The 25,748-nt window shown below is 40.0% G+C and overlaps 1 protein-coding gene across 6 annotated transcripts in view; it reads left to right on the forward strand.

Annotated features, from left to right (window-relative positions):
- Positions 1-25,748, forward strand: part of PHC2 (polyhomeotic homolog 2) — a 145,834-nt gene that overhangs the window by 104,730 nt on the left and 15,356 nt on the right. For 5 of the 6 annotated variants that reach the window (XM_031962370.1, XM_031962369.1, XM_031962368.1 and 2 more), the window contains 2 exons: positions 3,624-4,075; positions 5,126-5,291. In XM_031962370.1, coding sequence (XP_031818230.1) covers positions 3,624-4,075; positions 5,126-5,291 — 618 coding nt within the window. Of the gene's footprint in view, positions 1-3,623; positions 4,076-5,125; positions 5,292-19,997; positions 20,048-25,748 lie in introns of those variants that run through there. The other variant, XM_031962373.1, reaches the window with a different exon arrangement.

Raw genomic sequence — 25,748 nt, forward strand, 5'->3', positions numbered from 1 at the left:
AAAGAGATTGGGCACATTGCCACATTCCCAGTCTTTTTGTTTTAGTCAGGACCCATCTGTTTCACAAAAACTTCACGTACTTATAAAGATTTCTGACTTGCTGGACTCAACCAGTCTTCTCTTCCAGTCAAGTGAGGGTGATTAAACCAAATTCTTACCTAATTCACGGTGCAGGCATATGCCCTCCCAATAGACTATTTGAGGGTCTGTGGAAAAAAATTTTTTTTCTACTCATCTTTCTGATTTCTTACTCAACTTTTATCCTTCCTGGTGACTAGGATTAGACAAAGTAAATCTCTCTGAGGCTTGAAGAAACTTCCCCAAAAAACAAAACAAAACAAAACAAAAACGTAGAAACATTGGAGAGAGAGGGACAAAGCTGGTGGGTGCTACTTTCCTGCTGCAAAGACAAAGGCTTGTGTCCTCCTCAAAGATACATAGATAAATATATACATAATACAATTACAGATGATGATAATATGAAGATGGTTTACAAAAGAATAAACACACGACAGTGCTGCAATAATAGTGTTAATAGAAATGGTTTTGTGGATATGAAAAGACTGAGGCCTAGACAGACTTATGCTGGGGCCCACAGCTAGAATATTTCAAAGCTATGATTTCATCTCTTCCATACCATATTTCCTACTTGCCCACATTGTTTTTGTTACTTTTTTGATTTTTGATAGATATAAGTTGTTATCTGAGCTATTTTCATTTTTTGATAATAAAGTTGAACATTTTCAAGTTATAGTTTAACATGTTTCCTTTTTTGTAAATTGTATGCTGATAAAAATTCAACAAATTATTTTTGATTTGAACTTTTTTACTTTAATAATAGCTTTTTATTTTCAAAATACATACAAAGATAGTTTTCAACATTCACCCTTGCAAAATCTTGTGTACTAAATTTTTCTCCCAGCCTCCTCACTTCCTGCCTTACCTAGATAGCATGTAATCTTATATAGGTTAAACATGGCTCAATTCTTCTGAACATATTTTCACATTTATCATACTATACAAGAAAAATCAAATCAAAAAAAGAGAAAACAAGCAAACAACAACAAAAAAGGTGAAAATACTATGTTGTGATCCATATTCGGTCCCCATAGTCCTCTTTCTGAATGCAGATGGTTCTCTCCATCACAAATCTATTGGAATTGCCAGAATCACCTCATTTCAACAAATATTTTCTAAGTGGCTACTTCACACAGGGCACAAGGTAATAGAAGAATGAATGTGAAATATTTCATCTTGAAGGAGTTTACATTCTAATGGAGGCTGTGGGGAATGAGGGAGATACAACAACACATAATATATACACAAATAAGTAAGCAGCCTGAGAAGCAATAGAACCCTAAGGATCACATGACAGTAGATGGAAGAATAAGGATCCAAAAGAATCTCAACAGGCTGTTGAGCCCAATTGAATGAATCTAGTAAGATGAAATTCACTAGGAGTAAATGTGAAGTCTTACACAAAAGACTCCTACATAAAGATAGAGGAGACTTGGTAAGACAGCTGATTTAAAAAGCATCTAGTAGCTTTCTTAGACCATGAGCTCCTAATGAAATCTTATGCTCCACTGTGCAGGGCATAACTTCCATGAATGGGTAGGTGAGAGGTTCACTGTACTCTGCTCTCATGCTTACCCAAGTATTGTGTGTGGCTTTGAGCTTGGACTGTGCCTAAGGACATGTAGAAGCTGGAGAGAGTGTAGCGGAGGCCAGGCAGGATAATGAAAAGCTTCTAGTCCATGCTATATAACTTTTAGTTGCAGGATCTGGGTTTGTTTAACCTAGAGAAAGTCTCGGAGGGAAAATAATCCGTGTTTTCAAGTGCCTTTTCAATGAAGGAGAGAAGAGGAGAGAAAAACTGAAGTGGAGGGCAGGCAGGATAGTGAAAAGCTTCTAGTCCATGCTGTATAACTTTTAGTTGCAGGATCTGGGTTTGTTTAAGCTAGAGAAAGTCTTGGAGGGAAAATAATCAGTGTTTTCAAGTACCTTTTCAATGAAGGAGAGAAGAGGAGAGAAAAACTGAACTCAAAAGTTTTAAAAACAAATGTTTAAAAAAATGTTTTCTATGTAACTATATATATATATGTGTGTGTGTGTGTGTAATCAAGTATTGGAAAGGGTATCATGTGAAAGAGGGACTTACCTTGCTTTGTCTAGGCCCAAAAGACAAAATGAGGAGTGAGAGACAGAAGCTATACAGAGGTCAATCTAAGCTGGAAGTCAGGAGCTTCCTAACAGTTTGGGACTACTTCCACAGGTATTGGGCTCTCCTTTCCTAGGAAGTGTTTATTCAAAGGCCAAATAGCCACTTGTCAGGTACAATATAGGGAGTATTCTTTTCCCACATGGATTAGACTAGGTTACCTCAGAGATCTTTTCTTTTTCAAATCTTGTGATTGGGTGGGGCAAGAAAAGTGACATCTTCTGATGGACCTACGCCAAGTAGATTCACCCTTATAAATTTATATCATTATGTAGAGATTCAACAGATTGATTTTTTTAATCTTCTATATTTACTCTGAAGATTTTCACCAATCTTTTATTTTTCTTACTTTGGTAGTATCTTTAATTGCATACATTTTTAATTGCAATCAAAATATATTTGCCATGATTTTAACTTTGATTCTTCCATTTTTACAATGGATAAAAAATTTACTTCTCTTCACTACTGAGATAGTATTCCTTTCACTTCTACTTTTTATATGGTTTTTGTTGATGTTTAATTCTTTGAACCAGTTAGTTCTTTTTCTCTGAGATTTTAGTCCTAGATTATAAAGATGTGGTTGTGAACATAGACATTTTCCTAGTGATCCTGGCCTTTCCTGAGAATATTGAAAACTTATTTTGCATTCAGAATCTTTTCTGAAATTTTGACTAGGAGCACTAGAATTTAAGTTGACACTTGTTCACTTTGTGCATACGATTATAATTAGTCATTTGGAAATCTCTTAAAGTATCTATACATGGCCACAGAGCTCTGCAAACCTCTAACTGGGAGTCAGTCTGTCTGTGGAGAGGCAGACATGAAAGGGCCAAGTCCAGTACTCATCCACCCAAGCTCACTAGATGCCTTTGATAGCCCCAGGGCAAGAGCATGGAGTAGAGGCAGTCTGTCACAGGCCTGCTGTGTGCCAGTGCCCCAGGCTGGGCATTGAGGGAGACACAAAGAAGTTTGAGAAGGTGATGACCCATAAGAACTCCTTTCATTGAGGAGATAAGATACAGTAAAATATATATGAAAAGACAACTAACCAAAAGCAATATATGGTAAGTCCCAAATGAGCAGTACCACCTAATAAGACAGCATTGCAACTGTCTTGGACTCCAGAGCAATCACTAGGATGGGGTGAGAGGAAATGAACTTTGAAAATGGGCAGGGGAGGTGATCAGCAAGCCACTTGAGGAAGTCAGTACATAAATATCAGGGAAATATCTACAAGAATGGAAATGTAGCCATGTCAGGGAACAGACTAGACTTTTGGACTCTATGAGGAAAGGAAGGGGATATGAAATTGGGATGGAAGTGTTGGGAATCAGAGAAGACGACAAATGAAAAGCAAAGCTGAATTGACAAGCTGCCTAACTTGAATCTTTCTCCTCACCAGCCTACACCCAGCTGCAGCCACATCAACTCCTTCCACAGTCCCCATCAAAGCATCTGCAACCCCAGTTTGTCATCCAGCAGCAGCAGCAGCAGCAGCAGCAGCAGCAGCAGCAGCAGCCATCTCTACAGCAGCAGCAGCAGTCACAGCAACAGTCCCAACAGTCCCGGCCCCAACCACATTCCCAGTCCCAGCTTGCATCAGCTCTGCCAGGAGTTGCCATACAGTCCAGCCCTGAAGTTCATGCCATGTCACTAGGCTCAGCAATCCCTACCCTCCCACTGCAGTGTCCTCCTACCAATCAGCATAAACCTAGCAACAGCCAGCAGGGGCAGCCATCCAGCCCAGAGGCTGGACCCCAGAATGGACATTCTGAGGGCCTGCTCCACACACCCCAACGCAGGTTCCAGCACACATCAGCTGTCATCCTCCAATTACAGCCTGCTTCACCAGTGGTGAGTTAGCCAGTCCCTGAGGTCTCCTCGGATAGCCACCAAATACATAGGCTGTCACACCCAACTTGGCAATCTTTCTCCCAATGTGATACTGCATAGGCTGAATTATTTGAATCTGCCTAGGTTTTTCAAAAGCCTTTTAGGTATCATTTATCCAGAGAGGAGCAGGGCAAGGAAAATAATAGGTCTACTAATATACATCTCTGGACTAAGAGAGTCTGGATTTCAAAGACCTTGTTAATTTCTTTTTTTTTTTTTTTTTTTTTATCTTGAACATAAAGATTTTTTTCATATTTATTTAATTCCTTGAGATAGTTCAGTGTCATCATTTTGAACATCCAGTCTTGTACAAATAATTGGCAATGGTTGCGAACTTTTCTTTTTTTTTTTTTTTTTTTTTTAAATTTAATAGCCTTTTATTTACAGGATATATACATGGGTAACTTTACAGCATTAACAATTGCCAAACCTCTTGTTCCAATTTTTCACCTCTTACCCCCCCACCCCCTCCCCTAAATGGCAGGATGACCAGTAGATGTTAAATATATTAAAATATAACTTAGATACACAATAAGTATACATGACCAAAACATTATTTTGCTGTACAAAAAGAATCAGACTCTGAATTATTGTACAATTAGCTTGTGAAGGAAATCAAAAATGCAGGTGTGCATAAATATAGGGATTGGGAATTCAATGTAATGGTTTTTAGTCATCTCCCAGAGTTATTTTTCTGGGCATAGCTGGTTCAGTTCATTACTGCTCCATTAGAAATGATTTGGTTGATCTCATTGCTGAGGATGGCCTGATCCATCAGAACTGGTTATCATCTAGTATTGTTGTTGAAGTATATAATGATCTCCTGGTCCTGCTCATTTCACTCAGCATCAGTTCGTGTAAGTCTCTCCAGGAAGACCTTGTTAATTTCTTAACCCAGAAGTTTTGTCCTCATGCTTGGAGTTCCGTTTTCAGCAGAAGTACCTAAGTATAAGGTGGGAGGGACAGGGGAAACTCCTAAAGAGACCACCCCTCTCTCCCATTCTTTGACAGACCCAACAATGTGGTCCAGATGCCTGGAAAGAGGCAATGCCCAGGGAGAAGAGCTTGCCTGAGACCCTGCCCAGCCCAGCAGTCCAGCAGCCAGTCACCCTCACTCCCCCATCTGCTGGTCCACTCCAGCCCACGAGCTCTGATGTTCAGCAGTCTCCAGCACATGGTAGGGGGAGTGGGAGGGCACAATTCCTTGGGGAGAGGAGACAGTTGTTCTCAGCAGCTTCTTGGACATCTGACGTGGGCACCAAAGTGAGTGGGAAATGGATAGTCACTGAAAGCACCTAGAAACAGCAAGGAGATGGGGTGAATAGATCTGGAGACAGAGAAAAACACAAAGGTAACTGGGGGGCGGAGGGAGTATCCAACTTGACTCATGAGAAAGGAAGCTGAGGAAGCAGAAGAAATGAGTACCACAAACCTAACATCTGAACACTGACTGAGCTTTGCATCTCAGTGATAGCCAGAGTATCTGAGGAAATGTTGAGGTGAAATGTTGGGATAATTCTCCAGAAAAGTTAAGCCCCCACATCCTTTATGTTTGAAATGCATAGATAATTGAACAAGTATTTGGGGCCTGAATTATTGTGAGTATAAAATGCAATCTAAAAACGTCATTTGTGGTGTAATGGTTTTAATCCAGTTTGGTCTTACTATCTATGAGACTTTGGTTCATAAGTTTACCTCCCTCATTTGGCCAATAAGTTCACCTCATCTCATTTCCTTTCCCCCTAAAATGGGGAAGAGGCATGAAGTTGGGCTTGGTGGATTCCAAGGCTTTTCAGCTCTAAATCTATGATCTAAATACTTTTAAGAGATTTCAGGACTTTGTAGCATACAGGAGTTATTATATACTCACTTAAATATTTGGTACAATAATAATTTTGCCCACATAGGCATAAAATCTGAGAATTTGGTCCAAGAATTTGAAATAGGAAACTTGGCAAGATAGCCTTAGTACTGAAGCTCATGGATGAGGACAATGGTTAAGAGCCACAAGGAATGGGAGGTGGGAATTCAATATAGAGCCAAAGAGAGCACTTGAATCCAACCCAGTTCAAGTATTCACATAGGATCTAGTACCCACTGCTAGGTTTGCCATCTGTCCAGGAATGGGCTTCCATGGATTTTTCCATGTTCTCCATGTCATGCAGCTCTGCCAGAACCCTGCACCATAGTGGAACACGTACTGCCTCAGCCTCCAGCTGGACTTCCACGCTTTCATTTCTCTCCTTTTTCAGACTGCCTGCAGAGTGGTCTTGGCGCAGAGTTCTGTGGCATCATGAGCCACCTATAATTCAGGCATACAGTTCCTGCTAGTGCCCTGAGTGTTTTTCAGAATAGTGGAAGGAGAGACAGAGAGAAAGCAAAGAAAAAGAAAGAGAAAATAGCTCATGGGGATAAAAGAAAAAAGGAAAATGGAATTCAGGTAAGAAGGAAGGAAAGGAAGGAAAAGGAAAAATTCATGAGGCAGGGGAAAGAAAGCAAATGAGAAATCACAATCAAAAAGATTCTGGAAGGGATCTGAAAGTTTTAACCCAGAGATTTTTTTTTTAAATCCAACTATAACCTTATTTTAATATAATTGATTTCTTTTGTAATTTTATATATTTCATGCATTTAAAAACATTATTTTCAGAAGGGATCCATAAGCTTCACTAGACTATTAAAGATCTCCATGACCCAAGGTTAAGAGTCTCTAATCTAGTCCAAACTCCTAACTGGCCAGAATTTCCCTACAAATAGTGCTGCAGCTTTTGTCTCAACACCAAAATGAGAGTAGGAGCAAACTGCTTTGTAAGGTCGTCCAGGTTGTTTGTTTCCCTGGAGGACTCTTTGTCAGAAAATGTTTCCTTCTTTCCAGCATCTGCGTCCACAAAACTTTGACTCATTATCCTTCAGATAATTCAATATAGCTATGATATTGCAAATCTGTTCAGAAGAAAACCTACTGGTTTCCCAAGTTGTTCCTCAACTCTGTATGGTCTCATGTGTATCCTACCTGTCACTCCCAGCCCCCATTTACACATAGTGGTTTCTCCTCTTGTAAACATGCTCTAGTTTGTCATTGTTCCGATTAAAATGTAATGCCTAGGGCCATCATAAATTATCAAAACTGGATGAAACTTTAAAGAAAATGGAAGGGACTCATGCAAAAACTTACAGTGAATAAGTGACCCCCACAAAAAAATACTCCTGATCAAGTATTTTTAGTCTTTAGTATAATTGCTCCAGATATGGTCTGACAAAGATAGACTAGAATGGGACCATTACCTTCCTTTTTCAGAGTAACCACGTGGTCACCTTATCTCCTGTTTCAAACCAGCTCTCTCAAATCAGATCTTGACAACCAGGTTGATGAAAACCTTGGATCTATGTTTAGCTATGTTTAGAAAAAAAGATAACTTGGAGACATTATAGTTGTCTTCAATTATTTGAGGGAGTTTCCTATGTAAAAAGGAATAATTGTTTTGACCCCAGAGGGAAGAATTAGGGAGTAGAAGTTACAAAGAGGTAAATTTAAGGGTTTTTCTTCAGTAACCTTAAAAAAATTTTGTCAATTAACAAAAATCCATTTCCTAAATTTCTTACTTCCCCACCCTTATTGAAAAAAAACAAAATAAAATCATTGTAGTAAATAGGCATAATCAAGCAAAACAATTCCTGGATTGGCCATGTCCAAAATATTTATGTCTTAGGCTGTCTATCATCTACTTCTCTGTCAGGAGGTAAAAAGCATATTTCATTGTGGGTCCTCTGGAATCATGGATGGTTGTTATGTTGAACAGAGTTCTTAAGTCTTTCAAAAGTTGTTTTTACAATGTTGTTATAAATTGTTTTGCTCACTCCAGTCTGCATTAATTTATAGTTTTCCAGGAGCCTCTGAATCTATTCCTTTCTCATTTTTTAACAGAATAATAATTATGTTCATGTAACAATTGTTTTGCCATTCCCCAATTAATGAATATTCCTTTAGTTTCCAGATTTTTGACAACAAAAAAATTTTTTTTTACATATAGGTCCTTTTCTTTCTTTTCTTTTCTTTTTTTTTTTTTTTTTTTTTTTTTTTTTTTTTTTTTTTTTTTTTTTGCTCTTTTGAGGATTCTAAAGACTAGTAGTATGGTATTATTGCAGGAATAAAGAGTAAGTATAGTTAGTAATTTTGGGGAAACAATTCCAAATTGCTTTATAGAATGGCTAGATCAATTCACATCTCTACTAACAATACATTAATGCACCTGTTTTCCTGTAGCTTTGCCCTCCCCCCCCTTCAACATTTGTTATTCCTTTTGCCAATCTGATGGGTATGAGCTAGAATCCCAGATTTCTTTTAATTTTTATTTCTCTAATTAATTATTTGGCGCATTTTTCCTATGCTGTTGATAACTTGAGATATTGATAACTCCTAAGAAAATCACTTATTCATATCCTTGATCATTTATCCAATGAAGAATGACTCTTATCCTTATAGATTTGAATCAATACCTTATATATCTTAGAAATGACTTTTATCAGAGAAATTTACATCAAACATATTGCCCCACTTATTTATCTTCTAAAGTAAACTGCATGATATTTGATTGTGCACAAATTTATATAGCTATTTAAAATGGAATTTTGTTTTCCATATATTCCTGATGTTCTATCTGGATTTACTTTATGTGCTGCAACTTTACTGAAGTTTTCAATTGTTTCATTTCACTTTAGGTGACTTTGTGGATTTTGTAAGTAAACCATCATGTAACCTGCAAAAAGTGATAATTATTTTCCTTTTTGCCTATGCTAATTCACCCTCAATTTTTTTTCTTGTCTTATTGCTGCCACCAATATTTTGAGCACTAGATCAGATCACAATAATGAACATCCTTGCTTGAATCCTGATCTTGTTGGAAAATCCTCTAGTTTATCCCTTTATATATATCTTTATACACATACATACACACACACACACACACATACAACTCCTTGTTTTTAGATAGATATTACTTATATTAAGGAAAACTCCATTTATTTCTTTGTTTTCTAGTATTATAAATTCAGTTATTGTATGCTGTCAAAAGCTTTTTCTTCATCTATTGATATAATCACATTATTTTTATTGTTCTTGTTATTAACATGAACAGTTATTTTTGTAGCTTTTCTAATAATGAACCAACCACTATTGGTTCTGGTCATTATATATATATATATATATATATATATATATATATATATATATGTAAAATCTTTGTTATATATCACTCTATCTCTTTGTTAATATTTTTAATTTTTGCACCAATATTCATGTCAATATGGTCTATACATTTTCTTATTGACTTTAGTAGGTTTAGATATCAAGACAATATTTGTATTATAGAAGGAATTTGGTGGAAACCCAATTTTTTCAAGCAGTGTATGTGATATTAAAGTTGTTCTTTGAATACTTGATAGAATTTACTTATAATTTCATCTTGTCCCAGGTATTTTTACCCCTTTGGAAGGTTCACTTACATAGCTTGTTCAATTTCTTTTTTTGAGAGATTAAAGTCTCTATTTCTTGTTCTGGTAATCTGGGCACATTTACATATTCATATATTTCATTTAGATTGTCCTTTTTATTGGCATATTACTGGATAAAGATTTTCTAATAATTTTCTTTATTTCATTTCCTTTGTTAATTCACTTTTTTCAAACTGTTTCAAACAGGTAATTTTTCTTTTTTAAAAAAGTCAGTGATTTATCTTTTAATGATTATTTTTTTCTATTTTATTCTATTTATTAGTTTTTCGTGAAAAGCCAGCTCCTAATTTTATTAATTCCATGAGTTTTGCTATGTTTAAGGATTAAGTATTTTCAATTTTTTAAATCTTTGATTTTTTTTAGGATTTCTATTTTGGTATTTAATTGGATTTTAAAATGTGTTGCTTTTTTTTTTTTAATTGAATGCCCAGTTTGTTGATCTGTTCTTTCACTCTTTTGTTGATGAAAGTATTTAGTTATTTAAAACATTTTCCCTAAGCACTGCTTTGGTTACATCCCAACATTTTGTCATTATTCTCATTGCTACTATTATTAACGAAATTATCTGTTTCTTTTATTTGTTTTTTTGTTTTTGTTTGTCTTTTGAAATTGCCAATTACTTACAATTAAGTTATTTATTCTACAATTCTGCAAATACAAAATTCTACAAAAAAATTCTACAATTATTTTGAATCATTGCTTTAGTGACCCTTTATGGAATATCATTGTTGCAACCAGTAAAAATGTTTAATATTTCTGCTTTTTTGACATTTGTCCATGAGGTTTTTATATACTACTATAATACTAGCCAGTTTTTGTAAAGATACCATACATTGAGAAATACGTATACTTTTTTAATTCTCATCTCACTGAATAGCTGTCAAATCTAACTTTTCTAAAATTGTGATCAGGTCTTTTAATTTCATTATTTTTTTGTTTTTGTTTTTGTTAGATCTGCCTAGATTGGAAGGGATACATTGAAGTCCCCTGCTATTTTTTGCTGTTTATTTCTCCTTGAAACTTATTTAATTTTTTAAGTTTTCTTTTAAACTATATTATTCAGTGCATGTATATTATGTGCTCATCCATTGTAGTTTCTAGAAATACTACATATTTCAGAATTTCTACTAAGCTATGATCTTTTCATCAGGAATATTTGGATTCCAGTTTTTCATTAAAGGTCCATTTTCCCTGTAGGATTAAACTCAATTTTGTTGGGCAAATTCTTTTTTATTATAAATATTCTATCCTTTGAATTCTAGAATAATGATTACCAACCTTTCTGCTGTTTTATAATGATGGCTGCTAAATCTTTTGTGATTCTGATATGGCACCTTAGGTACATTCTTTTTTGGCTATTTGAAGTTTTGTTTTGATTTGTTTTGCCTATAAGCTATGGACAGTTTTCTTAAATGATTCCTAAAAAAATATATCTAGCTATGTGGGGAGGGTGGAGGAAGGGAGACAGTGTTCATGGCCTTTAGATAGTCTAATGATTAATTTGACATTTAATCTATTCTGAATTTCAAGGAATCTAATAGTTTGTACCTAAAATGTTAATTAATCCTCCTTTTAAATCTTTTCTCCATCTCTTTTACATTTCTCATTTTATCTTCTAGTGCTCTCATTTACATTTTAAATAATTTTTAACATTTTAACTTTCTAAAACTTTATTTCTTCCAGGAATTCTAGTTGAATATATGTTCTTTGAAGTTTTATTCATAAATGTTTTAGAGTCATTCTCTTCTTCTGGGTTTGTGTTTTGAGTGTCCCTGTCACCATAGTATCTTTTTAGGATAGATTTTTTTTTTCTTAAAAAACAAACAAAAAAACAAACCAAAAAAACTCTTCCAGTCTTACTTCTTGAATTGGAACTCTGTGTTAAAGCCAGCTTCTGTGCACTTGTTTGCTTCTGATATTACTTTCTCTGGGTATTCAAGGCTCTCATAAGGTGGCTCAGTCTTAGATACTTACAAACTTTCAGAATACCTGAAACTATTTAATCCAGTGCTTAGTACAGTGTCTAGCATATAGCAAGTGCTTAAGAAATGTTTGACGATTTATAAATGCTTGCTGATCCAGAGCAAAGTTTGATCACTGGCTTCTTAAACCTGAGCTTTGTGAGTTCCAAACTCAAGGCAACACCACTATGCCTTGCCCCAAGCTGGAGCACTAGTAGACTGGGAGTATTGGCCTCAGGCATTGTCAATTCAATTGGAAGACTTTATAGGTTTGGAGTGACAGAACTACAATTTTTCCCTTGGTTTGAGCCCCTTGCTCTGTTTACAGGTTCCAGAGTGGGCTGGGGGGTTAGATCTGAGACTGGATAATGAGGTTAAAGCCACACAGCTGCAGTTACCTCCTTGTGTCTTCCCTGCTCTGGGGCACAAATGACAGAACTGCCAGTTGGTGCCTGTTTCTGCTCCCTCCACAGTGCTAGGTCACTCTATACTAGATCTGAAACTTCTTGGCCTAGTAAACTATTGCAGATCTAAGTCAGTCACCATGTTGAAAGACTGTGCATACCTTCCTGGCTAGACTTCCTTTCCCTAGTGTCTATATTTCTTATGCCTATATAGTTTGGGAAAATAATTCCCCATGACTTTGCTTGGATTTCCCAATCAGGGATCATCAGCCTGGTACCCTATGTCTTGTCTGACTAGTGGAAATAGTTAATGGAGCTAGAATGTACTGGTTCCTTCTAATCTGCCATCTTAACTATATCTCTAAATTTCTGTTTAATTTAAAGGAAATTTCCTAGCAATTAGAACTATCTGAAAGTGAATAAAACTGCCTCTTTATTGGTGGATTGACCCTTATTGGAGGACTTCACACAAAGGCTGGACCCTTCCAACTCTAAAATTCTATAATTATGTGACTCTATATCTGCATAATTTATTTTCTTTTTAACCTAAATACAGTTCAGTCTTTCTGTAGCTCCATGACCTCACCTATGTAGGCATTCCTCACACTGTAGTCTGCCCTCACCTTTTCATCTTCTTCTTTTGAAAATTCTCCAGAGAGAATCTGGCCAGCATACTGTAAGACTCTTCTAGTTCTTTTCATATTTGTGGGTACAGAAGAGCACATATGCTGACAATCTGTTATCCTTTATTTGTACATCTGGCTGGTCTATCTGCTTTTGTGTTACCAAAAAAAAAAAAAAAAAGGCTTTTGTGTTACCAAATATCCTTGACATTGTCTTAAAGAATATAAAATTTGCAAGTTGGAAGAGATCACAGCATCCAGCCTATACTCCAAAGAAATCCAGGATATGTCCAAAAATTGGTTTTTTATTTCTGCTTGAAGATCTATAAGGAGGGGGAAATCACCACCTCCAAAGGTGGTCCATGTTACTTTAGAATAACTCTGTTAGGAAGATTTTCCTGACATTAAGCATAAATCTGCTTTTTTTGCAACTTCTGTCTATTGTAGATTCTGTTTTCTCAAGCCAAATGGAATAACTCTGATCCCTCTACAACATGACAGCCCTTTCACATTTTTAAAGAGAACAGTTATGTTCCTTCAAATCTTCTCTTTTCCAGGCTAAACATATCTAGTTCCTTCAACTTATTGTACTGTGTCAAGGACTCAAATCCTCCACTATCCTCTCTAGTGGATCTCTATGGATATTCTCCAGCTTATCAAAACCCTTCCTTAAATGCAGTGCCCAGAACTGAACACAGTACTACATATAAGGTCCAGTGAGGGCAAAGTGGGACTATGACTTCCCAATTCCTGGAAGCTACGTCGCTCAATATAGCCCAAGATTGCATTAGCTTTTTTTTCCCTTAATTCCCACAACACAGTGATGGCTTGTAATCAGTTTGTAATCCACTGAAACCTACAAGGCCTTTTTCAGAGCAATTGTTCTCTACCTATGCATCCCTCATCTTATACTTGTGAAGTTTTTTTGGACTTTTCATTAATCCCTATTATGCTGGCTCTTTGCATCAGTTTCCCTTTCTAGATGTTCCTCATTCATCTCTTTAATGATCCATTGTAGAATTCCATCCATTCCTCCCAAACAAAAAGGGATAGGGAGAAAGGGAAGGAAGGAAATATGCTTCAGTCTATACTGTTAATCCATCAGCTGTCTGGAGGTAGATAACATTTCATCTGGAGTCTTCTAAAATTGTGTTGATCAAAGTTAAGTTTTTCAAAGTTTTACAATCTTTACAATATTATTGTTCATGTATAAATTTTTATCCTGTTTCTGATCATTTCATTTTCATTCGGTTCATACAAGTTTTCTCAGGTATTTCTGAAATCATCTTTTTCATCATTTCTTACAGCACAATGGTATTATATCACAATTATTTGCCATAACTTGTTCATCCATTCCCCCAATAGGCATCCCCTCATTTTCTAATGTTTTTGCCACCACAAAAAGAGCTGCTATAAATACTTTTATATTGTAATGGGCTGAAGCTCAAGTTGATGCACTGAGGTCCCAAGTGTGAGGCTAAATAGCAATTGGACGACAACTCTATTAATATATGCTTAGAGAAAGAATGGCCCCCGCCCACTCTGTGCAAGTTTTAATGTGTTGTATAGGAAATGACATAGAGACAATTTTGGTGGGTGGAGTGAGAGAGGCAGAGAGAGGGATAGAGAGGCTGCTGGTTGGGTTTGTAGCAACTGCTCTCACTTCCTATCACCATCCCCCTTCACCTCCGCAAAGAATAAAGATCAAGGATTTTCCCTTAACCTGAATTCCTGACTCTGGCTGATTTTAAAATACACGGTCATCACATTATATAGAGATCCTTTTCCCCTTTGATCTCTTTGAGATATAAAGGTCTGGTAGTTGTGTCACTAGTTGAAAGGTTATATAGAGTTTAATAGCTTTGTGAAAACAAAATTGCTGGACCAATTCACATCTCTGTCTACCAACAGGGTATTATTAATGGGCTTGTTTCTTTCCTCCCCTCTAGCATATCATTTTCCTTTTTTTTGTCAATTTAGCACAAAACCTTGGCACATAGTAGATTTTTCCCCCCCCTGAGGCAATTGGAGTTAAGTGACTTGGCTCAGGGTCATACAGCCAGTAAGTATTAAGTGTCAGAGGCTGGATTTGAACTCAGGTCCTCCTGACTTCAGGGCTAGTGCTCTATCCACTGCACCATCTAGCTGCCCCCACGTAGTAGGTTTTTAATAATAATTTGCTTTCCATCCCCAGTACATTTTTTGGTGATTTTATAGCACTTCTCAGGTATAAAACATCATTAGTAATATGCTTCAGACTACTTTCACCTATCATGTATTTTTCTTTTATCCTATAAGGCTCCTGTAATTTTCATTTTTCTATTATATAACCCTGTAGAGATATATAACCCAGAAGAATACTGTTATTAAAAAGCTGGCATTTGTGTCAGGGAGCAGTTTGGAATTTTTAAAGCCCAGCATCATTTCCCAAATGCAGTTTTTTCCTATCTCCTTTTATTCAAAATTCTACATTCAGTTCATTAACCACCTTTAGCTCCTATTCAAGATACACTCAGACTCATTCAAAGAGCTGATCATCTAAAAGCCATACCTTCTTTATGGCCCAGTAAGCTCCTCCATGAAGCTATACCCCTCCTATTTCTTAACTGAAAGTGTTCGTTTCATTCTCAAATTTGTCCTTACCTTTTTCTACTTTACATATTGCTTATTTGTGTTTCCTCACCTTTTTGTATCCTTTGTGTGCCTAGCAAGGTACCTTATACATAGTAGGCAATTAAATTAAATGCCTGTGGTCAAACAGCATATTATTAGTCCAACATTTTTTAGATTACACTTGGCTACTATTCCTCATTTAAACCTTTTCTGGCTTAAGTGGCACTCATTTTCTGCACTGTTTAAAACATCATTTAGGGCAGCTAGGTGTTGAAGTGGACAGTGTGCCGGGCCTGAAATCAGGAACACTCATCTTCCTGAATTCAAGTCTGGCCTCATATACTAGATGTGTGACTTTGGGCAAATCACTTAACTTTATCTGCCTCAGCTTCTTCATCTGTGAAATGATCTGGGGAAGGAAATGGCAAACCACTCCAGTTTCTTGGCCAAGAAAACCTTAAATATGATTGAAAAAATGACAACAACAACAAAAAACATCATTTAACAAATGATAGTCAGAATCAAGTGTTTTTACCTTGACCTATTTCTCTGTCATACTCTGTGTCTTCTCATCTTTGTTCTTTTGTCTTTTCTTGGGCCTTTTTTCTAAGCAATGACCTGACTACTAATTGAGGGTTCTGAAATGACTACCATTTTAGCAGTCAGTTATTTTGCAATTATCTGTTGACAGTCATTTCCAAAGTTTTGTGCTTATTATAGCCAGTACCTTCTAATGTTCTTATTGAAAGAAAAATATTCTGATGTAGATGTGAGGTTCCCAAGTAGCATGTAAATCTCTGGCCTTTTTCGTTTCTTGATCCAATCAAACTTTTTTTTCTAACATAAATTTTGCAATCCTTTAGCTCAAAGTTGCTGAGTATCAAAATGTAAATTTGGTTTAGTGTGGATTATGTTATCAAATTCTCCAGAAAACTTCATTTCATTCTTTGCAAAATGTAGGGTCATATTTTTTCAGAGTAGTTTTTTAACTCAGTCACTGTAAATATTGCAAGATGAGGTAGCCAAGGATCCCCTGAAATACTACTACTACTTACCTGTGAATGCAGAATGGAAATCTCTCTGCAAACTCTTACTCATTTCTCCAGAAAGAATGTATAAGCTTCCCCTCAGCTGGCTGCATTTTCTTTGTTTTCTGGTTTCATTTACAACGAAAATGTCAAGATGGCTGTGGTTCAGTTTCCAAAGCAATGTGTCAACTGGTTGATCATTGGACAAAGCTTCCCCATTGAGCACCAACAGCTCAATTAATCTTGGTAGACAGTCTAAGTGTTCTTAGCATCCTCTGCTGCCTTTTCTAGCACTCTGCCATCATGACTATGGAAGCAGAAGGGGGGCTACATGGGATCAAGAGCTCTTTGGCATTTTTAGCTGTTTCACTGGTTGCTATGGCCCCCATATCCATCACCTAGCAGCCAACAATGAGCCTCTCCCCACTTAGTTTGGCTGGTCCTCAGACAGCCAACAGTCTGTCACCAAGACTGAACTTGAAGCTTTTCCAGCTTGGTAGAACCTGCCAGAGCCTAAACTCTGCTGGATAAGCCTTCCTGGGCACTGGCTCTAGAGCCTGAGGATATAGGTTTAAATTCTCATCTGGAAAATCAGGGAATTAGATGAAATGGTCTCTGAGGTCCCTTCCACAATAAAGTACCATAGCAGGACTTTTGCAAAGTATATTTTGTAACCATGTTCCTGTCAAAATTTCTTTTCCCTTTATTAGAAATAGTATAGCTACTACTTACAATAGCATTTTGAGGTTTGTAAAATGCTTTACACGTTAACTCATTTGATTCTCTTAAAACTATGCATAGTAGATGCTATTATCATCCCTGTTTTCCATCTGAGGAAACTAGAAGGTTCTCCCCTATTTTGTATATTCTAAAACCTTGCCTCTGTCATTTAAGGTACTAGCTATTCCTTCCAGCTTTATCATCTGAAAATCTAAGCATGTCTTCTTTTTAACTTTATTCTAATGCAATTATGAGGGAAAGCAAAGGATATGCCCCTATAGCATGCCTTTAGAGAGCCATCTTCCAGCCATCAATCCACTAATCACGGCTTTCTAGTTATGGTGGCTCAATCATCTATGAATCCAGCTTATAGTTCAATCCACATCCATCTTTTGTCATGAAATATAGCCTGAAAATTCTTTGTTATAGAGAATATGGCTTTCCAGGAGCAGCATGAAAAGGTATACATAGGCTATGAGGGAAATCTAGGCTATGCAAAAAGAAAAGATGTCAAATACGCACGCACACACCCCACCCTACCCCTCTCTCTCTCACTCTTCAGATATTTTGCCGGCAATGTAAGCTCCTTCAGAACAAGGGCTCTTTTCTTAAAACCCTTTAACTCCTTGCACAGGGTCCGGTCCATAGTAGGCTCATAATAGTTGTTCAATTGAATTGCTGGAATCAAGTCGACACAAAATGAAAAACGCCGAGCATTTTATGCGTAAGAAACTCTGCAAACATGTGGCAAGCACTAGAAGCTATGAGGGGACTATCGGGTTTTGTTTTTTCAGGATGCTCATAGTTGGAGAGGATGAACTAACTAGCTTTAGGCTCCGAGGAGCAGTAATCCTACGGAGTTGGAGCTGGGAGGGGCCCCAGCACATCTGGTCCAACCCATTCTCTTTAAAAAGGAAGGAGGGAATGGCCCAGAGAATGGTAGTGCCCAGCCAGTCAGAAAGTGAGAAAAATAGCAAGGTCTGCAGTCTCCTAAATCCTGAGAAAAATATGACAGTGCATAAAGATCTCAGTCAGGGGTGCTGGGCCAGGAGCCCTTAGAGCAGGAGGTGGAGGAATCAATCTCAGCGAGCTTCTTTTTAAGCATTTATTTACCTCATGCCAAAGGCAAAAAAAAAAAAAAAAAAAAAAAAAGTCCCTGTCCTCTCAGACCTTTATCTAATATCATGGTGGCAAAAGGAATCAAGGGATTGAGAAAGAAAGGGAGAGCTCGCTGGTCCCAGAGGCCTGAGGGAATTAGGAGAGGAAGAACAAAGGTTCAGGGCTTCTGACGGGGCAGCACCAGAAAGGGGAAGAGGGAGAAAGGGAAAGGCCAGGAGAGAGGAAGGAACAAAAGCGGGCAAATGAAAAACAGAGAAGAGGGAGAGATTGGGATTAGGAAGAAAACCCAACAACTCGGGCACCCGTAGGGGAGCGCCAAGAGCCAGGGATTTGATCTGCTGCTTATGTGCCGCTTGGGGAAAATCTCGTCGCTTTTGTGAGCCTCAGCTTTCCTCTCTGTAAAATGGGGTCGCTTTAGTTATGGCTGAAATTCTGGCATTTAATGAGTGGAAATGAGCAGCTGGCGAACGATTCCAGGTGGCGGTGAAAGCCCCAGGGAAGCCCCGCCGGCGCTTCAGAGCCCTCGACGTGGACCTTGTTTATGAGACTTAGGAGGAAGGGTGGGCGGTGTGGTGTGTGTGTGTGTCGGACTGTGACGCTCAGATGGCGAAAGTGGAGATGGCTCGCGGCCTTTCGGTCTGAAATCGGGCTATGTGTGTCTGGGGCCGAGCTTGGGGAAACGGGCGGGGGCTGGCAAAGGCAGGGGGGGAGCAGGGCCCGGAGCCCCTTCCCGGGCTCCGGGACTGCGCATCCCGGGCAGCCCTCCCCCCCGGGACTCTAAGAGACCGCCCGTGCCGTACTCTGTTCCCGGCAGAGCAGAGACCTGAAACGGAGGAGGAGCGGCCGAGCTCTGCCCGGTCCGCTCCTCCGGGGGGCGCGGGGCTGGCCCGGGCCTCGGGAGCCTCTTGCACCTAGCCCCCGTGACCGTAGTAGTGCTGTACGGTTCACCAAAACCTCCCGAGAGAAGTGGGTACTCGCGAAGGAGAAGGGTTCCCGCATTACAAACGAAGGAGCCTCTCTGGGTGCCGGAGAGCGAGGCACTCGGCCGGTGACAGCCGCGATACGTGGCGCAGCCCGTTTCCCAGAGGCTTCCTTGGCCGGCGTCTCCATTTCTAGGCTGCCCCTTTCGGCTCCCTTCCTTGCTTTTCTGTGATTTTCTCCCTTCCTCCCCGTCCCTCTGACCCAGCGTTCGCCTCCTTCGTCAGACTCCTCTTTCGTGCCCTTAGAAGGAGGCCTGGGTCTCCAGCGGCCTGGCCTCTGGGGTCGGCCTTTCCGAAAGGAGGGCGAGATAGGCTTTGCCCCTCCCGAGGCCAGGGCTCCCTTCTTTCCCTCCCTCCCCCCCCCCCCTTTCTGGGCTTCTCTTGCGACCTCCTTACTCCCCTCCCCTCGTTTCTCTCCCGAGCTCCGGCTCCTCCTCCGCATTCTTGCCACCCACTTACTTGGCTCCTCCTCTCCCCTCTCCTCTTGCCAATCTTTCGTTCCTCCTCTTTTGCCTCCCATCTCCTCGTAGCTCCTCCCTCCCCCTCTGTAGCCTAGCTCTTCTCCGCAGCCCCTCCCCACCTCCCCCGCAGCGTCCCGCTCCTCCGAGCCCCTCCCTCTCTGCTGCCCCCGCCGCCCCGCCCCCGCCCCTCCTCCCCCCGGCTCCTCCCCCTGGCGGAGGCGGCCGCGGGAGCCGGGCCCGGACGCTCCGCATTGTCTCCGCGGCGGCTGCAGCCCTGGTGCGCCCGCCGCTGGCCGCCTCTCCCCGCGCGGCGCTCAACCCGGACCCGCGACCCCGTCGTCCCCTGGCTCGGACCTGCCCCCGCTCCCGCCGCCGGGCCCGCAGGGTCGGATGCGCCGCGGCGGCCCCGGGCCCCGGCTCGGAGGCTCCCGGCGGCCGCGTGAGGCGGCGCCCGGCCCCGGGGCTGCGTAGGCCCCGCCCGGCCCGGCCCCGCGCGGCCGGGCCCCCGGACAGGTCAGTGCCCGGGGCGGGAGCGCGGGCCGGGCGGGCGGGGCGGCCCCCGGGGAGGTTCGGCGGGGCCCGCTCCGCACTCCCCCCTTCCCAAGCCCTGCGACCCGGGCACACGCGGGCACCGCCCTCGCCCGGCCCGGGCCTACTCCCCGCCGGCCCGGCCCGGCCACCGCCGCCTCCCCGGGCTCGGAGCCTCTCCCGTCTCCGAGAGCAGCCGCGGCCTGGCAGGGGCTCCCCGAGTTTCTCCCGCCTCAGTTTCTTCCCCTGGGACACTGGGGTGGGAGTCGAGGGTCTTGGCCAGCTCCGCTGCGAGCCTTCTCTAGTTTCCTGGGTCGAGGCGTCTCCGACCCTCCCCGGGATGGGGCCGCCGGTCGGGGGCGAGGATAGCCGTGAACTTGGGGGGCTTAAGCTCTTGGGGTTCCGTTTCTGGGGCGTTCTGCCCCCCTCCCCCAGCCAGGAGAAGCTTTGGACACTTGTAGAAACAAACCCTAACTCTGGGGGCTGTGAGGCCGTTGCGGTCCTGCCGCTGCCGCCTCACTCTGGCATCTTTTGTCTGTTTTTTATTTTTAAGAAGGGTGCTCAGCCCCTCCTAGATGGTAAACTGAAATCTGGGGAAGGGAAACAACTGGCCCAAGGTCTCATGGAAAGCCTGTGAGGAGTGGGAGCTGCGGCTGGGAGTGGACCCCCCGGGTCGTGGTTTCTAACCTAGCCAGCATTTGGTTCCAAGGACCCCCCCCCCCCCTCAGATTCCTGCCGAGGTTTCTGACGTTCACTTTCAGTTTTCAGAGCCCAGCCCCCCTCACCAGGCAGTGTTTAGATGCTGGGATGTTAACCATTTCCCACGAGGATCTGAAGAACTGCCTGGATTTTTTGCCTTTCTCATACCAAATACTAGACCTTTCAGTACCCCCAGGTTCTTTTCCTTGCCCATCCCGGGCATTTTTTTTGGGGGGGAAGGGTCTCTTGGACCAGGCCATACTGCTTTTGCGTTTTCCAGCCTTTGGGTGCTGGGACATAACTGGATAATATAAAATCTCATTAGTTTTACTATGGGATTTTCTTCTTTTTCTCCATCAGGTCAAATGCAGGTACTGCCAGGCTTTCTCAATTAAAAATAAAAATGGCAGGCTAGTGAAGCAGGAAAATCCCTTTTTTCCAAGTATCCATGTTCTTCTGCCATTAGCCCTCATTCCAGGTGTTCCACTAGAGACATATTTGACTGTGCTTAAGTCACAAGTGACTTGACCACAGCACTGTTCTCATTCTAGGCTCTAAAAGTAGGAACTCTTTTATTTTCTTAGTTAAGAAGTAAAAAAAAAAAAAAGAAACTGCCTCTTCCCCCACCAAAGATACCTACAGTTAGCAGGCTATCCAGATTTTTCGGTGTTGTTCAGAAATGTTAACTCTTGGGAACGAGCTGATAAATATTTGTATTTTCCACTGCAGACTCATTCTAAATCTAAATTCCAACCTCAAAAGATGAGAGAATTGTAAGTTAGTCTCGTTTAGCAATATCATGGTGTTATGATAGTTTGTTGAGGGCCCACTAACTGTAAAAGGGAATAATTACAGGCCCCTAACCTCTACGGATTTGCATCTTCTTGTTGATGCAGTAAGACCTACTGGCTGTTTGGGGGAGGCTGCTTCTCATACTAGCTGGTATAGCACTCTAATGGCAGTCCCTGCCAGTGAACTGTTTCCAGTTATTCCTTGGATAAAGCCACAACTTTATTCTCTAACCTTGATCTTGAGAAGGTAGGTGGCCTTTCTGGTAAGTAGATCCAGATCTAGACCCACTTTCTTCTTTCTCTTGGGATGTTCCTCTATCTCTTCCTCATCTTTGTTCATTTTTGTGAGGCTTCAGAATCCCCAATTCTCTCCTCCTCTTCCTGAACTCTTGGTTCACTGACCTTTCTTTCCCTTTCCGGTCCTGGTTTCCCTTCATACTTTTGTTCAGGACATACTATCTACTCCTCCCACTTCTATTTGCTGCTAACTAGCAAAGAAGCTCCATCCCTCTCTTCCATCTGTCCCCACAGATTCCCTTAGCTTCAGATTACCTCAGGCATTTGTTCCTTTATGTTTCAATAGGGAGTTCTTCACTCCACAGCTGACTTCCAAGGTATCACTTCCTACATTAGCTTTTTTTAAAAAGTGGATATAATTTATTGAATTTAACACAAGCCTCATTACCATAATTGGTTGGAGACTACTTGTTAAAGGCATATTTTGTTTCCTAAATTCAAGCACTTGAATTAATTCATTTCTTCTCATTAATACATTTTTTCAAATGAAGTTGAGTTTACTCAGATTTTCCCTTTCTAATTATTTAGCTTCTCCAGTCCTCTCCTCTTCCTTTTCCCATCCCCTCCCCCATGGCTCTTGTCTGTTTCTGACTCTGGCTCAGCCCCAGAGTCTACTTTTCTTAAGCCACATCCTTTTTCCTGCTTTAATCATTTCATGTCTCAGCTCCTTTGAATCCCATGATTCTGATATTTTTCAGAAGGAGATTGGGTAAATTAAAAGGCTAAATCCAGTAAAGAATTGTAGTTCTCACCGGCCTTAGGTCAACCCCATGTCACTGTCTTTTATTTATCCTGTATGTTTTTGAAGATGGTACAACGATTCTCTTTTTGTCTTAAATGTGCCTTTCTTCCTTAGGAGTATGTAGCAGACCATTCTTCTAAAGTCTGTGAAAGCCACAATCACTGGATCACACCCAGACTGACCACACCCACCTATCTGCTTTGCCTTCTACTCCTAATAAAAGGCATTCCCAATCACTAGGCTCCCACATCTGGGTATCTTGAGAATAGATAGTTCTCATTCTGGTTGAGAGTAGATACTTCTCATTCTGGCTGTACTGCTGTGTGGCTCAGTGATTATGACCTTGTTTTCATTCCTTCCTTGGATAAGTCTAAATGTAGGCAAGTTAATATATTTTTCAAAATGTTAAGTGTTCAAGCCATTGCAGAATGCCTATGCTGACCTGGGCTTTCCCCTTCAAAAGGCCTCTTCAAGAACTTAGCACACAAATACCTGTGTTAACATTGGCAGTAGGGAAACAGAAATAGGGAACCTTTAAAATGGTGTCTTGTACCTTACCTACGTTCCATCTGTTTTGTGCCTGTTTTCTCAACTGGAAAACAGGAGAGAATGGTTCCCTGCCAGTAGAATTTTGGAGAGACACCACAGGCTTCCCAGTGGTGTATAGGAAATACCATGTGACTGCCCTGCTGCAGCCTTTACTCTTGTGCCTATTCACTACTCCACCGATCCTAGCACCACAGTGACAGAAAGACTATCTATGGAAGTACTAACTGCCATCCCCATCACCTCAACTTTGGGATGTGCAAGTGTTCCCAGAAACCTTTATGCTTGTGCCAGGGTATAATAATCCCCTTTAACACTTTATTTACAAAGTTCAGGATTAAGCACTTAAAGGAAAAGGGCTTCTACAAAAGGAGATTTGGTTTTAAATTGCTTTCCTGACTTTTAATTGAAGTTTTATTTTATCGGACCAATTGGGGAAGGTTTAAACATTTTTATTTCTGTAAAAAGTATATTCTTGTTTGATAATTACCACACCTCAGACAGATACCCTTTAAGGCAATTCATGTGTTTTAAAGCAGCACTCTATTTTGGTTGGTCTTTAAATTGATTTCACAGTTACTTCATAAAACTAACTCTTTCAGGTAATTTGTTTGCTAGCACTAATTGAGGCAGGTATTTGTGGAGTCATTGGGGAAGTGAACTGTTACTAATTCAGCAGGTTTAATCATGGGTATTTTGGGAATATTTTCACTAATTCATTAGAAAAATATAACTGTCAGTGGACCCCAAACTAGAAAACATTTTAGGGATTTTTTTTTTTACATAGCTATAATAATTTAGGTATTTGGGATTTTCTTTAATAGTAACTTTATACAGTAAACTTGATTATCTAACATGATTGTAAATTATTCCAGTTAATAAAGAGTTATATTGTACACAGATCACCATAGAAGTAGGATACAATAAAACATTCACTGTATAATCAAGCATATTTATTTAGTTTTAGATTTAGATAATTCTTTTAATGACCTCAACATGAAAAATCTAAGACTGGGTTATGTAGCAAACTATATTCTTTCCCTTTCAATTTATTCATAAACTGGTAAAGGAACATGAGCTTTCTTGAAAAAAAATTATTTATAAATTTAGACTCCACCACAAGAAAAATAGAAAGAAAATAGAATTTTCTACTTTTAAAAGCTAAATTCACACTTTCATTTTCTCAGATGAATCCAGGTAGGTAAGAGATTTGGACTAGTTTACTGGTTGTGCTGTTTCTTAAATAGAAATGATTTTGAATGTGGGAGCCAGAGTCAGCTCTTGTCCCAGCTGTTAAGGTTCCTGGTATATTGAAAATATTGTCAAGAAAGTAAGCTACAGAATTTATCCTCAACTATAGAATTAACTCTTGAGAACTATTTGCAGGCCATTTTTCTTTAAAAAAAAAAAAAAGTTTTGATAAATTCCATCGTCTTGCTATACAATTTGACATTTCAATCACCCTTCTTAATTTTTGGCATATTTTAAGTTTAGACAATATTAATGTGTATTTCTTAAAAGCTATTTAAAGGATTTTAAATTTCTAAAGATTTAATTTTGGGGAAAACATTTTCTCATCCATTCTGGGGCACATCCACCAGAAAACCTCTTTTCTATTAGTCTTATTAGTGTTCTACCAGTAGCCTAGAGGGGAGGCAGTTGGGCTGAGAGCTTTGTGAAAAAACAATTATGGGAAAGAGGGAGGAGAGGGAAATGTTTCTAAGGAACTGAGGTTATCATTAAGTCCTTATTTGCAAGGCCAGTGTTTTCCAGAGACATGACTCTAGAGACTGCACACTGAATCCTAAACTAGTAGCATCCATTTTATCCTGGTTTGTCAGATTCATCTTGCCTCAGTATCCTTGCTTCAAGAAATGTGCTATAGATAAGAATGGCTGCCCTTTCATGACATCAACTTCAAATATTATCTGTATATCCCAAATGCATTCTTGGGATGGTACTGTCATTATGGAAACCCTTTGAAGTTTTTTTCAGATTGTATCACCTTAAAAGAGTAATGAGTTGTCAGAGTTTGAATGTTGTGTAAAGTAACCCATTTGAAACAAGCTTGTGTAAAGTAAGCCATTTGAAACAAGCTGCCTGTTTCAAATTAGTTGAACTTTTTGAAGCCTTGCTTATTTGGAATTTCAAGACCTAGTGAAAAGTACCATGGTCACCTTCCATACCCTTTATTTTACTTATAAAAGTCTTATTTGTTCTCAACCTTTGTCTTCTCAGAATAAAAAGTCCCCGTCCCACCTGTTTTTTGGGGGGATTTGCAGGTAAGAGGGGTGGATAGTCAAATCAAAAAATAAAATCCATTTGTCTCTTGTGTTCTAGCACAAAGATTAGGGGATAAATAAGGATAGTGAGAAATTTGTGACTGCTTTAGTTCCCTCTTCCAAGTTGGTTTAAAAGTTTGTAATTGGCACAGGATAGACAATCAGTAAATATTTGCTGAATGAAAGATTTGACTTGAACCTTTCTTTGGTTTATCTTTATAGAAGTGGGGGGGGGGGAGTTGAATTATAATTAGCCAGACAGAATATGAAACTCTGCAACCCGAGTCCTGAAAGAAAGGAAAAGACGAGGAGTAAAATCAGAATTGGAA

This window comes from Sarcophilus harrisii, chromosome 3 (genome assembly GCF_902635505.1).
Source record: "Sarcophilus harrisii chromosome 3, mSarHar1.11, whole genome shotgun sequence".
Classification (NCBI taxonomy): Eukaryota; Metazoa; Chordata; class Mammalia; order Dasyuromorphia; family Dasyuridae; genus Sarcophilus; species Sarcophilus harrisii.